General features: G+C 48.0%; 1 protein-coding gene across 2 annotated transcripts in view; it reads right to left on the reverse strand.

The window, feature by feature from the left end:
- Positions 1-16074, reverse strand: part of CCDC38 (coiled-coil domain containing 38) — a 69944-nt gene that overhangs the window by 18729 nt on the left and 35141 nt on the right. For both annotated transcript variants that reach the window (XM_075860111.1, XM_075860112.1), the window contains 2 exons: positions 14115-14226; positions 13502-13565 (listed from right to left, as the gene is read on the reverse strand). In XM_075860111.1, the coding sequence (XP_075716226.1) occupies positions 13502-13565; positions 14115-14226 (176 nt within the window). The remainder of the gene's footprint in view (positions 1-13501; positions 13566-14114; positions 14227-16074) is intronic.

A 16074-nucleotide genomic window follows, 5' to 3' on the forward strand; every position in this document is an offset into this window, starting at 1 on the left:
TCGGGTTTTAACTTGCTGCCCGCGCGATCGGGCAGCTGAATGTCGGGTCTCCGGCTGTCAGTGACTGCCGGGGACCCTGAGGAGAGGATAGAAGCAGCTTTCGCTGCTTCTGTCTTCTCTGATCACTTGTACACAGCGCTGAATGCGTGCTGTGTACAGGAATAGAGACAGCAGCAGCGGCGCTGTCTCTATTCCTCCCGGTGATCATGTGACTGGTCACATGATCGCCGGGTGCCGTTAGTGGCAGGCTGCTGCTGGGTCTTACTAGACCCAGCACAGCCCTATTAGTGACAATCGTCACTATGAGAGGGCTGATTTCCCCTGTAACTGGGGCTGCTGTGCAGCTCCAGTTACAGTGGAAAAACATGGTGTAAAAGAAAGAAATATATAAAGTTCCCCAAAGGTCTTCTTTGACCTTTGGGGGACAGACCATAGTAATAACAAAATAATAAAGTAAAGTGCAAAAAAAATGTAAATAATAAATACACATAAAATAGCAAAAAAGGTGTGTATAAAAACGATAAAAAATGAAACCTGCATTGTCTACGGAAAAAACGTCGCAAAAATCACGTCGTTAGCCCAAAAATTAAAAAGTTATAGCCATTTAACTAACACGTGCTAAAAATGGCTAAACGGTGTCTGGTCCTGAAGGCGCAAAATAGAGCAAAAGACATGTATCCCCTATCCACAGGACAGGGGATCCATGTGTGATCGCTGGCAGTGATAGGGAGAACGGGGGACTGAAAGTCCCCTGAAGTTCTCCATCACAAACCTCGGACTTCCGGGGTCTGTGTCGGCAGCTCCGTAGAAATATATGGAGCGCCGGTCGTGCTTGTGCGCATGCGTGACCAGCGCTCCTTTCATTTTTATTGAGCTGCGTAGACGCCGGAAGTCAGAGGTTTGTCATGGAGAAGTTCAGGGGACTTTAGTCCCCCGTTCTCCCTATCGCTGCCAGCGATCACTCATGTATCCCCTATCCTGTGGAGATCCTGTGGAGAGGGGATACATGTATTTTGTAGGACACGCTGTAGGTCGCATTTTTTTGGGAGGGGGGACGCTGTATGGCGTTCCCTACAGGGGGGGGGGAACGCTGTATGGCGTTCCCTACAGGGGGGGAGCTATATGGCGTTCCCTACAGGGGGGGCTGTATGGCGTTCTCTACAGGGGGGGCTGTATGGCATTCTCTACAGGGGGGGGGGCTGTATGGCGTTCTCTACAGGGGGGGGCTGTATGGCGTTCTCTACAGGGGGGGCTGTATGGCGTTCTCTGCAGGGGGGCTGTATGGCGTTATCTACAGGGGGGCTGTATGGCGTTATCTACAGGGGGCTGTATGGCGTTATCTACAGGGGGGCTGTATGGCGTTCTCTACAGGGGGGGCTGTATGGCGTTCTCTACAGGGGGGGGCTGTATGGCGTTCTCTGCAGGGGGGCTGTATGGCGTTATCTACAGGGGGGCTGTATGGCGTTATCTACAGGGGGCTGTATGGCATTATCTACAGGGGGGCTGTATGGCGTTCTCTACAGGGGGATGTATGGCGCTATCTACAGAGGGGGGGCTGTATGGCGTTATCTACAGGGGGGGGCTGTAAAAAAGGCACTATCTACAAGGGGGGGGGGTTGTGTGACACCCAGGGGAGGGGGGACCCCAGTCAAAAGTTTGCTATGCGGCCCAGTCTTTCCTAGTTACGCCCCTGAGTAGGAGGGCTAGTAAGGTAAGGGGTGGGGGAATTAAGGGGATGTACCTTTCCCTGTGCTTTCTCTCCCTCTCTTCGCCAGGACGCTGAAGCAGGAACATGTCCCCTCCCGCCCGCCTGCCCTATTTTGAATTGGAGTGTCCCGGCGAGGCCGCTGGTCGGTGTTTTGAAGGCTGGTGGTGTCCAGCCTGGGGGGTCGAAGTTTTCTATATGGTGGGATGGACACTGGTGTGAAGAAGTTCAAGTGTTCCTCTTGGTTTGTCATTGCAGATGCGGGGGGAGTCCTTGAAGTAGGTCAAAAAACGTGGTGGGGGGGGGGAATGCATCACGGGATGCACCCCCCAATTTTGTTGGAAATCGGCTTCTTAGGGTGTTACCCCTTTTGAAGGCTGTGATATATATGGTGGAGGTCATCTGCAAAGGTAATCGGTGCCCCCGAGCAGGGTTACGGGTGGGGGTAAGGTATTGGTGGGCAGATGACCTGTAAATACAAATATTGGTGGCTTCAAGGACTTGCCCCTGTCATTCTTTTTGTTTGACCCGGAGAGGGTCATATGGTTAATTATGTGATGTTGAATTCCTCGGAGGGGAATTCAAAAAAGTTATGTTATATGGTTATTTAAAAGTTATTGTTATTTAAGATATAAACGGCTGCTGTGGCCATTAAAATCCAACTCTGTTTCAGTGTCTGCTTTATAAGAAGGAAATAAAGGGGGGTACACGACTCAACTTATTTGAGTCATGCCACCTAGAGAGACACTAGAGAGACACACTTCCTTCCTATATGACTATGTACTTAAAGGGCTATTCTCATCTTGGGCGTTTATGGCATATCTGTAGTACAGGGCCCCCAGAACCCCGTCCTATCTTGTGAATAGGAGCTACAGAAACAGTGTAGCACAGGGAGCTACGCTGTTTCCGGAACTTGGGTGTTATGGCTACAGCGTAGCTCAGTTAGTTTCAATACTCCCAGCAACCTCGTAACTCAGAGGCCGGAGAGCAGCTACAGGGGGACAAGGTATGATGGGGGGTCAGTTCTAGAAATAGGTGAGGGTCGCAGAGGTGGGCAGTGCCACCTTCAGGACAGTACAGGTGGTACTCCCCTCAGGGGCCCAGGCTAAACGGGCCCACCGCGACTGCTGGGGGGCGTAGCTACAGGGGTCGCAGCGGTCACAACTGCGACCAGGCCCTGTATCCCCCGCCTCCCCCACACTACATCCGTTAAAAGTTACTATAGTAACTGGGGCCTAAGTAATAAACTACACGGGGCCCTGTTACAATAGTAGCAGTATACCTACATAGTTGTAATGGCCGGAAGGAGGTGAAGGGGAAGTGAGCCCTAATCTACCCACCGCCCTGTCCCTGCCTACTTGCAACGACCCGCCCTAGGCGACGAGGTACAACTGGGCGGCGGTCCCTACGCTGTCTAAGTGCACAGGAAAACAAACAGGGAACATGCAAGGGAAGGGGCAGTAGCCACGGAACGCCACGAGGAAACGGAGCGGCGAACGGACAGTCAGGACCAGGACGAAGTGAGTACACCCAAGCGGACAAGGAGACAGAAGCAAGCCAGGGGCAAAGCAAAGCAGGTCAAGCAGAACTGCAGCAAGGCAGAAGCACGGCAGAAGCAGGCTGGAGCAAGCAGCAGTGGGGCCAGGAATCCAAAAGAATTACAAGCACTGAGGGAGAGAACAGGGCAGGTAATAAAGGACAGGGGGCGGAGCTAACTCCGACAGACCAGGCCGCGATAGGCTCTCCCACTCCTGAGCCTGCCACCCTGGTTGGTGGGAGATGGTGTCAGTCGAACAGGTCTGGCCTCAGGTGTGGATTGATTAATCCCAGGAGTATACCTAGATGAAGTACCTGGCAGATCCCTAACAGTACTCCCCCTTTTATGAGGGGCCACCGGACCCTTACTAAGGGGACCCGGTTTAGTGGGGAAGAGAAGGTGGAACCTCCTGATCAATACCCCAGCGTGAACATCACGGGCGGGTACCCAAGTCCTCTCCTCCGGCCCGTATCCTCTCCAATGGACCAGGTACTGGAGGGAGCCCTGGACCATTCTACTGTCCATAATCTTGGCCACCTCGAATTCCACCCCCTCAGGGGTGAGAACGGGAACAGGAGGTATCCTCGAGGGGGACCAGGACGGGGAGCAGCGTTTAAGGAGGGAGGCATGGAAGACGTCATGTATGCGAAATGATGGGGGGAGCTCCAGACGGAAGGATACAGGGTTGAGGACTTCAATGATCTTATAAGGTCCAATAAATCGGGGAGCAAACTTCCTGGACGGGACCTTAAGGCGCAAGTTCCTGGACGACAACCAGACCAAATCCCCGACGACAAACCGGGGGTTAGCAGAACGTCTACTATCCGCCTGAATCTTTTGTGCGCTCTGGGACGCCTCTAGGTTCTTCTGAACCTGGGCCCAGACGGTGCACAGTTCCCGATGAACATCCTCTACCTCAGGATTATTGGAACAACCAGGGGAGACGGAGGAGAATCTTGGGTTAAACCCGAAATTACAGAAAAACGGGGAGACCCCTGACGAGTTACTGACCCGGTTATTCAAGGAAAATTCAGCAAGGGGAAGGAATGAGACCCAATCGAATTGACAGTCAGAGATGAAACACCTTAAATATTGTTCCAGGGATTGGTTGGTCCTTTCCGTTTGGCCATTAGTTTCGGGATGGAAGGCGGAGGAGAAGGACAGATCAATCTCCAACTTTTTACAAAAAGCTCTCCAAAATAAGGAAACAAATTGTACCCCTCTGTCAGAAACGATATTGACTGGCGCCCCATGGAGACGCAGGATGTGTTTCACAAACAAAGAAGCTAACGTCTTGGCGTTAGGTAGCTTCTTAAGGGGCACAAAGTGGCACATCTTGCTGAAGCGGTCGACTACCACCCACACCACCGACTTGCCCCGAGATGGAGGCAAATCGGTGATAAAATCCATGGAGATATGGGTCCAAGGTCTCTGGGGAACGGGCAAGGAACGTAGTAGGCCCGCAGGTCGGGACCTAGGGGTTTTGGACCTAGCGCAAACCTCACAAGCGGCGACGTAAGCCCTAACGTCTTTAGGCAACCCAGGCCACCAATAGTTTCTGGTAATGAGGTGTTTGGTGCCCAAGATGCCAGGATGACCAGATAGAGCGGAGTCATGGTTTTCCCTGAGTACCCTCAGCCGGTATTGCAGGGGAACAAACAGTTTGTCCCCAGGGACGTTCCCAGGAGCAGCACCCTGATCAGCCGCGATATCAGAAGCTAAATCAGAATCCGTGGCAGAGACGATTATACCAGGGGGTAAAATACAAGCAGGATCCTTCTCAGAAGGAGGATTGGCCATGAAACTACGTGACAGAGCATCAGCCTTAATATTCTTGGACCCAGCCCTATAGGTAACCAAGAAATTAAATCTGGTAAAGAATAGTGCCCACCGAGCTTGTCTAGGATTAAGTCTCCGGGCCGATTCTAGGAAAACCAGATTCTTGTGATCCGTAAGGACCGTTACCTGGTGTCTGGCCCCCTCCAGGAAGTGCCGCCACTCCTCAAAAGCCCATTTAATGGCTAGAAGTTCGCGGTTGCCAATATCATAGTTACTCTCCGTGGGCGAAAACTTCCTAGAGAAGTAAGCACAGGGGCGGAGATGGGTGAGGGAGCTGGTACCCTGGGACAAGACGGCCCCCACTCCCACCTCGGAAGCGTCAACCTCCACAATAAATGGCTCCTCTTGGTTGGGCTGAATCAGCACGGGGGCCGAGATAAAGCACTTCTTGAGGGTCTCAAAGGCCTGGACGGCCTCAGGGGGCCAATGGAGGACATCAGCACCCTTGCGGGTAAGGTCCGTAAGAGGCTTAGCGACGACCGAGAAGTTGGCAATAAATCTCCTGTAATAGTTGGCGAACCCTAAAAAACACTGTAACGCCTTAAGGGAGGCAGGTTGGACCCATTCCGCCACAGCCTGAACCTTGGCAGGGTCCATGCGGAATTCATGAGGAGTGAGGATTTGCCCTAAAAATGGTATCTCCTGTACCCCAAAGACACATTTTTCAGTCTTAGCAAACAGATTATTCTCCCGAAGGACCTGGAGCACCTTCCTGACATGCTCCACGTGGGAGGACCAGTCCTTGGAAAACACCAGTATGTCATCAAGGTACACAACAAGAAAATTACCCAGGTACTCTCTCAGGATTTCATTAATAAAATTCTGGAAGACAGCAGGGGCATTACACAACCCAAAGGGCATGACCAGGTATTCGAAATGACCCTCGGGTGTGTTGAACGCAGTTTTCCACTCATCCCCCTCTTTGATGCGGATAAGGTTATATGCCCCCCGTAGATCGAACTTAGAAAACCATTGGGCTCCCTGAACCTGATTAAAAAGATCCGGAATCAAAGGAAGTGGGTACTGGTTCCTTACGGTGACCTTATTCAGGTTACGATAATCAATGCACGGCCTAAGACCACCATCCTTCTTCCCCACGAAGAAGAAGCCAGCACCTACAGGAGAAGTCGAGGGGCGAATGAAACCCTTGGCCAGGCATTCTTGGATATACACCCTCATGGCTTCACGTTCAGGACATGAAAGATTAAATATCCTACCCTTAGGAAGCTTGGCACCAGGCACCAAATCGATAGCGCAATCGTAATCTCTATGGGGGGGCAACACCTCGGAGGCCTCCTTAGAAAACACATCGGCGAAGTCCTGAACAAACTCAGGAAGCGTGTTTACCTCCTCCCGGGGAGAAATAGAGTTAACAGAAAGACATGACATAAGACATTCATTACCCCATTTGGTGAGATCCCCAGTATTCCAATCAAACGTGGGATTATGCAACTGCAACCAGGGAAGGCCTAAAACCAGATCAGACGATAATCCCTGCATCACCAGTACAGAGCACTGCTCCAAATGCATGGAGCCAACAAGGAGTTCAAAAACAGGAGTATGCTGAGTAAAATAACCATTAGCAAGGGGAGTGGAGTCGATTCCCACTACAGGGATAGGATAAGGTAAATCAATACAAGGCATCTTTAGAGACATAGCAAATTCCGCAGACATGATATTAGCAGATGACCCTGAATCCACGAAAGCACTGCCCGTGGCAGACCGGCCAGCAAACGAGACCTGAAAGGGAAGCAAAATTTTATTGCGTTTCACATTAACGGGAAATACCTGTGCGCCCAAGTGACCTCCCCGATGATTACTTAGGCGCGGAAGTTTTCCGGCTTCTTATTCTTGCGCCTGGGACAGGTGTTCAGTAGATGCTTGTCGTCCCCACAGTAGAAGCAGAGACCATTCATTCTGCGAAACTCCCTACGTTGTCGAGGGGACATGGAGGCCCCGAGTTGCATAGGTACCTCCGAGTCCTCCGTGGAGGGGCGAGGAGACGGGACCTCGGGGGGGATCGCAGAAAAGTCAGAGGGGAGCACACTGAAGCGTTCTAGCTGACGTTCCCTGAGACGTCGGTCAAGTCGTACTGCTAGGGCCATAACCTGGTCAAGGGAGTCAGACGAGGGGTAGCTAACCAGCAGATCCTTCAGGGCGTCAGATAATCCTAACCTAAACTGGCACCTTAGGGCCGGATCGTTCCACTGAGAAGCTACGCACCACTTCCTAAAATCAGAACAGTATTCCTCAACCGGTCTCCTACCCTGACGTAAGGTCACCAGCTGACTCTCGGCTAAGGCAGTCCTGTCAGTCTCGTCGTAAATGAGTCCGAGGGCAGAGAAAAAACGATCAACAGAGGAAAGTTCAGGGGCGTCAGGAGCCAAGGAGAAGGCCCACTCTTGGGGCCCTTCCTGGAGTCGGGATATGATGATACCCACCCGCTGGTTCTCGGAACCTGAGGAGTGGGGCTTTAGGCGGAAATACAGTCTGCAACTCTCCCGGAAGGAGAGAAACGTCTTACGGTCCCCTGAGAACCGGTCAGGTAACTTGAGGTCGGGTTCTAGAGGTGAGGTGAGGGGTACTACTAAAGCAGCGTCACCCTGATTGACCCTTTGGGCCAGGGCCTGGACCTGTAGGGAGAGGCCCTGCATCTGCTGGGCCAGGGTCTCAAGGGGGTCCATGATAGCGTCAGCGTAGGAGAAATGGTAGACTAGGTAAGGGCTTGTAATTATGTAGGCTCTCCCACTCCTGGGCCTGCCACCCTGGTTGGTGGGAGATGGTGTCAGTCGAACAGGTCTGGCCTCAGGTGTGGATTGATTAATCCCAGGAGTATACCTAGATGAAGTACCTGGCAGATCCCTAACAATAGTTAGTACGGTTGAAAAAAACACGTGTCCATCAAGTTCAACCAAGGGATGGGAAAAGGGAAGGTAAACATTTCTGCACATAGGAGCTCATATTTTTTTGTTCTAGGAAATTATCTAAGCCTTTTTTAAAGCCATCTACTGTCCCTGCTGTGACCAGCTTCTGCGGTAGACTACCGTATTCCATAGATTCACAGTTCTCACAGTAAAGAAAGCTTGTTGCCTCTGCAGAGTGAACCTTTTTTTCTCCAGACGGAGGGAGTGCCCCCTTGTTTTTTTAGGGGGTTTTACATGGAACAGGATTTCACCATATTTTTTGTATGTGCCATTAATATATTTATATAAATTAATCATATCCCCACTTAGTCGTCTTTTTTCAAGGCTAAATAGGTTTAATTCTTTTAATCTTTCCTCATAACTTAGATTCTCCATGCCCCTTATTGTATTTTTTTCCAAATCCAGGGCATCTTTTCTATGAACTGGAGCCCAGAACTGAACTGCATATACTTACCCTCCTCGATCCCAGTGCAGTGGAGGTTCCGATGTCTTGGACGTCGCGACGCTGTGCACCATGGCATCAGGACCTCCACTGCACCCGGAGCCAACGAAGAGGAGGGTAAGTATAACGTTACTGTCTGCTGCGGCCCTGTATTTAAGCCTACCATGTGGTAGGCTTAGATACAGGGCCCATCAGACAGCATCACACATGGTGTGATCCTTCTGCTTGGCCCTGTATCTAAGCCTACCTTGTGGCAGGCTTAGATACAGGGTACAACAGACAGTATCACACATGGGCCCTGTATCTAAGCCTACCGCATAGTAATCTTGTACTGTAAAAGATTAATGTTTGCTGGGCACTGTATCTAAGCCTACCACATAAAAAGCTTAAATACATGTCCCATGTGTGATTCTGTCTGATGGGCCCCGTATTTAAGCCTACCTCATAGAAGGCTTAGCTACAGGGCCCCAGCAGACAGTAAGCCTATACTGTATACGATTACTGTCTGCTGGGGCTCTGTATCTAAGCCTACCATGTGGAACACTTAGGGTATGTTCACACGCAAACGTAAAATAAGTCTGAAATTACGGAGCTGTTTTCAGGAGAAAACAGCTCCTGAATTTCAGACGTAATTGCATGTACTCGAGTTTTGCGGGGCGTCTTTTACGGATGTAATTTCCAATTACGTCCCAAGAAGTGTCCTGCATTTCTTTTGACGAGGCTGTAATTTTACGTGCCGTCTTTTGACAGCGACGCGTAAAATGACAGGTCGTCGGCACAGTACATTGAAAGTAATGGGCAGATGTTTGCCGACGTATTGGAGCCGTTTTTTCAGACGTAATTTGAGTTGTAAAATGCCTCCATTACGTCTGAAAATAGCTCGTGTCGACCCAGCCTTAGATATAGGGCCCAGCATATAAGATCACACATGGTGTGATCCAGCCTGCTGGGACCTGTATCTAAGCCTACCACATGTGTTACTAATGTTTTTTTTTTTTTGTGTGTGTTTGTGCTTTTTTTACAAATTCGGTTCTTGGACTACGTTGGATTCGAGGACTACTTAGATGACAGCTTTTTTTTATTATTTTCAATAAAATGGTTAGCGAGGGTTGTGTGGGGCTTTTTTAATTCTATAAAATATTTTTACTATGTCCTTGTATTTTTTTTAAACTTTATTACTACTGCCTTAGTAATGGCCGCTGGCTGATTGATAGTGTCCATTACTAAGGCAGGGCTTAATGTTAGCCGGTGCAGAGGCTAACACTAACCCCCAGTATTATCCCGGTACTCACTTCCACCAGGGTTTCGGGAAGAGCCAGGTACGATCCAGTACCTGGCCATCTGTAGTGATGATCGGGTACTGGGGCAGCTGCAGGCTGGTATTATTAGGCTACCATTACCAGAGTGGGAAGGGCCAAGGTTTCTGGCCTTTCCCAGTCTAATAATACCAGCCTGCAGCCGCCTCAGTGCCCGACCATCACTACAGATGCTTGGTGACTGGATCATACCCGGCTAAGGCTTCATTAACATCTGCGTCAGGGCTCAGTTTCTGTCAAAACGGTGCCCTGACTGACACAAACGGTAACCATAGGTTTCCGTTTCCACCACCATTGATTTCAATGGTGACGGATCCAATGTCAATGGTTTCCGTTTGTCTCCGTTGTGCAATGGTTCCGTCATTCAATGGTGATGGAAAGGGAAACATATGGTTTCCGTATGTGTCATTCAGGGCGGCTCCATTCTGACGGATAGCTCAGACGGAACGTCAGATTGAGCCCTGATGCAATGTGAACGAAGCGGTAGTATCAAAGTTTAAAAAAATACAGAGACATAGAAAAAATATCCTCATTAATGATTTTATTGAAAATAAAAAAAGCCATCATTGAAGTAGTCCTCGAATCCGAAGTAGCCCAACAACCAAACCTGTAAAAAACACGAACACACGAAAAAAAAGAATGTGACACATAAGCACAGCAATTATTATCTTACCTTTCCTGGGTCCAGCGCTGGATACACAATGTCGGCGAGCTGGGCCCTATATCTAAGCCTATCATATGTGATAAAGTCTGCTAAGCCACTGTATCTAATCCTATCCATAGTTATAGGGTCAGAGTGCTATGGATATGCTGTCTCCTCTGACGTTTTAAGACCTTAGCGACGCCCCTGGCTGCTAGTGCTGCATTGTTGGGTCGATAGAAGCTGCGGGCCGTCGGGCATGAGAAAAATGCGAGACGGACTTTTGCACCGGGGCTCATGAGCCATTAGCTACGCCCCTGCACCCAGGCTCCAGCCGATGCCTCCATCACCATGGTGAGCTAGCGATGTAATGTGATGCCAACGTTGCAACACTACGTAATACAAGTTTATTAAAAAGCTAGGTGGGAATTTTCAGGGCCTGTCACACTTTTGAAATATATTTGCTGTGTGTTGCGCATGCACGGAAGAAGAGGAAGCCGGCAAGGGGAGGCAATTCATTCTGCTCTCAATAGCAAGATATTGTGGACTGGTTGAGTGGTAAGTGATAGGCAGCACTAATATATGTATGTATATATTTTCACACACTTTATATGAGAAGGGGTAGGTGAGATGTGGTTGATGTTGTTCTTTATGATTAAAGGGAATCTGTCACCGGATTTATGAAGCTCTATCTCAGGGCAACATAAAGTATTGACACACACAACCTGATTTCAGGGGTCTGCCACTTGTCAATATGGTGTCGTTTTCATAAAACTAGTGTTTACCAGTTGCAGCGCTAGCTGAGCGCAGCGTGCTCCCTCTGCTGCTGATTGACAGCTTTCTCCCTATTATTGTGCATAGAGAAGAAAGCTGTCAATCAGCGGCAGTGGGTGGGATTAGCCCGCATATAATGAATATGGAGGACTCCAGAATGGCGCTGAACCTAATAAACTGTGATTTTATTAACTACACCACAATGACAAATCAAACATCAATCGGGGTTTCCAGCACAACTTTATGCTGCCCTAAGATAGGGCAGCATAAACCCGGTAACATAATTATATTTGTGTTTACCTCCAGCACCCTTAGGGTATGTGCACACACACTATTTACGTCCGTAATTGACGGACGTATTTCTGCCGCAAGTCCAGGACCGAACACAGTGCAGGGAGCCGGGCTCCTAGCATCATAGTTATGTACGATGCTAGGAGTCCCTGCCTCTCTGCAGGACAAATGTCCCGTACTGTAATCATGTTTTCAGTACGGGACAGCAGTTCCACGGAGTAGCAGGGACTTCTAGCATCGTACATAAGTATGATGCTAGGAGCCCGGCTCCCTGCACTGTGTTCGGTCCACTACTTGCGGCCGAAATACGTCCGTCAATTACGGACGTAATTAGTGTGTGTGCACATACCCTTACTTAGTACAGCGGTGAATGGCTGCCACAATCACTGAGATGAACTCATCATGTCATTGTGTAAGCAAGGTAAACAGAGATGACTGAGGACAGGTGGGTACCTGCGGTGTGGGAATGGCACAGAATTACTAAGATAAGTACATTACAATTTGATCTATTTTCAACCTAAAGTTCTATTAAACTCATTTTAAAGAGACTCTGTCACCACATTATAAGTGCCCTGTCTCCTATATAAGGAGATCGGCGCTGTAATGTAGGTGACTGTAATGCTTTTTATTTAAAAAAAACTATCTATTTTCACAACGTTAGGAGCGATTTTGGTTTATGCTAATGAGCTTTCTTAATGCCCAAGTGGGCGTATTTTTACTTTCGACCAACTGGGCGTTGTGCAGAGGAGTGTATGACGCTAACCTATCAGCATCATGCACTCCTCTCCATTCATTTACACTGCACTAACGATATAGTTATATCACTATGTGCAGCTACATACACAAACCCTAACATTACTACAGTGTCCTGATAATGAATACACATGACCATCCAGCCTGGACGTCATGTGTATTCAGAATCCTGATACTTCTGAATCTTTTCTGTGAGATTCCAGCAACGGATAGGAAATCTCGCGAGATTACGAGGTAAACGAGATTTCGTATCAATTGCTGTAAATCTCACAGAAAAGAGTCAGAAGTATCAGGATTCTGAATAAACATGACGTCCAGGCTGGATTTCATGTGTATTCATTATCAGGACACTGTAGTAATGTTAGGGTTTGTGTATGTAGCTGCACATAGTGATATAACTATATCGCTAGTGCAGTGTAAATGAATGGAGAGGAGTGCATGATGCCGATTGGTCAGCATCATACACTCCTCTGTACAACGCCCACTTGATCGAAAGTAAAAATACGCCCACTTGGGCATTAAGAATGCTCATTAGCATAAACCAAAATCGCTCCTAACGTTGTGAAAATAGATCGTTTTTTTAAATAAAAAGCATTACTGTCACCTACATTATAGCGCCGATCTCCGTATATAGGAGATAGGGCACTTATAATGTGGTGACAGAGTCTCTTTAATATCTCAGAAAACCCCTTTGACAACCTTCCGCAGTGGTCACGGCTTACTATGCTTCCCGCTGACCATTCTGCTCACTTAGTTTCCTTTAAAGGCTCAAACGATAAACCCCCAGTGGCCCTGACCAATCTCACTGTACGGGGCCCCGAAATTTCTGATGGTTGCCCTGGAGGTGGGACCCACATCTATCAGACATTTATGACATAACCTGTGGATATGCCATAAATGTCTGAGATGAGAATACCCCTTTAATGCATACATTTTTAACCAGCACACACTGTAAAATAGCCTAACTTTTTATATACTGTTCATGAGGTTGTACACTGGTTGCTATGCCTTTTAGATAGGTCCTGCACAGACATGTACATACCTTCATATGGAAAATTCCCCATTGATGTATTATTTCCCATGTAGTAATTTATGCATATGTGCAGGGCACACCTAAAGGAGGGCTAGGAGGTTTATTTAATGTGTGAGGGCTGAAGCAGGTTAAGTTTTGGCCTCTATCACCACTGTTAGAGAGTCCACTCTTCTGATCTCTTACATGTATGCACTTCAAGTCAGCTTAAAATATGAAATGATGACAAAGCGTGACAATACAACCTTACCTCTTCACTGTCTGAATCGCCAGTTTGTGTTTCTCGCTCATCAGTAGAAGTTTCGCTGGGACTTCTAGAATCAGATTACAATAAGAATTAAAATTTAAGTGCAGTACCCATTGTGCCTTTTTATTCTTTTACCATCCTGCACTATGTTATAGATGTTGTTAAAGGGGTTGTGAGGGACTTAATTTGCTAAGAGTTGGAATGTGGATAAAAAAAACACAAAAAACAATACTCACCTCTCCTCGCTCCGGTGGTCTTTGACCGGTATTTATAGATTTGCCCTGTAGTGAAAGATTGGCTGCAGTGGTCACGTGCATGAACGGCATGTCATCGATGTCGGGTAGTCAACAAAAACCAGCGGGGAACACTGCGGCGCCGTTAAAGCGGTGTGGGATTGAACTGGTTTCAAACCCAACCAAGGACAACATCTGCTTGGATTTTGTGTGTCATCTTCTTGTTTGTGTGGGTTTCCTTCAACACTCAAAACATACTTGTGAGCTGCATTGGGGGCAGGTAATAATGTGTGTGACGACAACCACTGCACAGCGGGGAGAATATGTTAGCGCTATATAAGCAACAGGAAATAAAAAATATCTACTGCACAATATTGCATTACCTTGTGGATGATCTCCTACTTTCAGTTATAGATGACTTACGACGGGGTAGATATCTATGCTCTCTCATAGCTTCTGCTCTAGATAATATCCTCATTAACCTTCCATCTGCCTCTATAATAGAGATAACTGTAGCAGCCATAAACGAATAGAAACACTGAAATTGTTAATACATGTACCACATACAGCAGAGGCGTAGCTAGGTTCTCCTGCACCCGGGGCAAAGATTGATCTTGGCGCCCTCCCCCCCCCCCATAACTCTTTCCCGACATCTCCTTCCCACTCACCATGTTTGCTTTCTCAACCAATAAATGAGGTGTAACTTTTTTTTTCACTTTTATTTTAATGTAACTGAAGCAAAAAGCAGTATAGTTCTATGTGCGGTCCTTGTTTTGCGGATCCATGATATGCAGCTGTATAAATGGCAACGGATGTGTGCTTGAGGCCTTAGGCCTCATGCCCACTTCAGGTCTTTTTCATCAGGGTGCTATCCGTTGTTTGAACTGATAGCACCCTGAAACATTCATTTCAATGGGGCCATGCACACTTCCGTTGTTTTATCGGAACCGTGCCGCCGTTCCCTCAAAAATAGGCAGGTCCTGCCGCTTTCAATCGCTGCATATAAGGGTTAATGGCAAGAATCGGAGCTAGTACCGGTTCCTGCCGTTACAGGTGGATGTCAGCTGTAACATACAGCTGACATCCACCGCTGATCACGCCGGATTAGCTCCTGAGCTGTCGGCTACACAAGCCTTTTAGGCTCCGCCTCCAGGCAGGGCATGAAAGGCTTCCGTACTAGGCATACCGGGAGGCTAGTGTTAGGGCTACGGTTGCCTTTGCAGCCACCGGCACCCTGGCAATTTCACTGCTGGGGTGCCGATGAGCTGCAAACCCCTTAAATGCAGAGATCGCTTTGACTGCTGCATTTAAGGGGTTCATGGCGGGGACTGGAGCAAACTTCGGTCCCCGCCATTACCCCAGGGTGTCAGCTGTAACATTCAGCTGACAACCGGGGATGATGACATGGACTCAGCTTCTGAGCCCGTCCATTTGTCGTATGGATACGGCAAAATGCGGGAAGCACTAGCTTTCCATGACGTATCCGTATGACAAATGTCGGGAAACGGTTAAAAGCATCATCACAGGATGTGAATATGATAACCGTGACTTTATTCATTACAGGACCCCAGGAATAGTCTACATGTTTATTTGTCCGTGCCTCCTTAATTATGTGGGGAGGACCATTCGCCAGTTTAGGCGAAGCATCCATGATCAGGTAGAAAATATGCTTAGGGAGGAGGATCGCTCTTTAGCCAGACATGTGTGGCAATACCATGGGGGGGATCCTGGCTCTTTGAAGTTCCAGGGCATAGAGAAGATGCGCCCCTCATCCAGGGGAGGCAATTTAGACAATTATCTGTTGCGCAAGGAAGCACAATGGATATTTACAATCAAATGTGTGAAGCCTTTAGATCCTTATGATTCTATTTAATTTACCCCATTTATTGAGTAGGAAGGTTACCCTTCTACTTCAATAGTACTCCGGTTATGGGTATTCGTAGTTTGAATAAGCTTGGTCGTGGTATTTCTGTATCTATGGTGTTTACTTGATACTTAACAGTTACTAAGTAATATGTATGTGTTATCCATATGCCAAGACGATACATTACTATTTCACTTTTCATGAACTGGCTTCTCAACTTATGTCACTAGTGTAGAATCGTTTCTGGTGTTGGTGCCTGTCTGAGCTACAAAAGTAGAGGACAGGTATGCTACGACGGACGTATTATTTATATTTATATTTTTGTGGCTAATTGCCCCCACAGTGTATTACTCAGCGTGACGCAATACAAGCATGTAATGTTTGTTCTGGGGAGATGTGTCCAGCGTTGCAGCATTCTGCTGCTATAGCGACAGACACATTTCTCTGGCGTGTCACCAAAGGTCACGCCCATACACGTG

This window comes from Rhinoderma darwinii, chromosome 3, assembly GCF_050947455.1.
Source record: "Rhinoderma darwinii isolate aRhiDar2 chromosome 3, aRhiDar2.hap1, whole genome shotgun sequence".
NCBI lineage: Eukaryota > Metazoa > Chordata > Amphibia > Anura > Rhinodermatidae > Rhinoderma > Rhinoderma darwinii.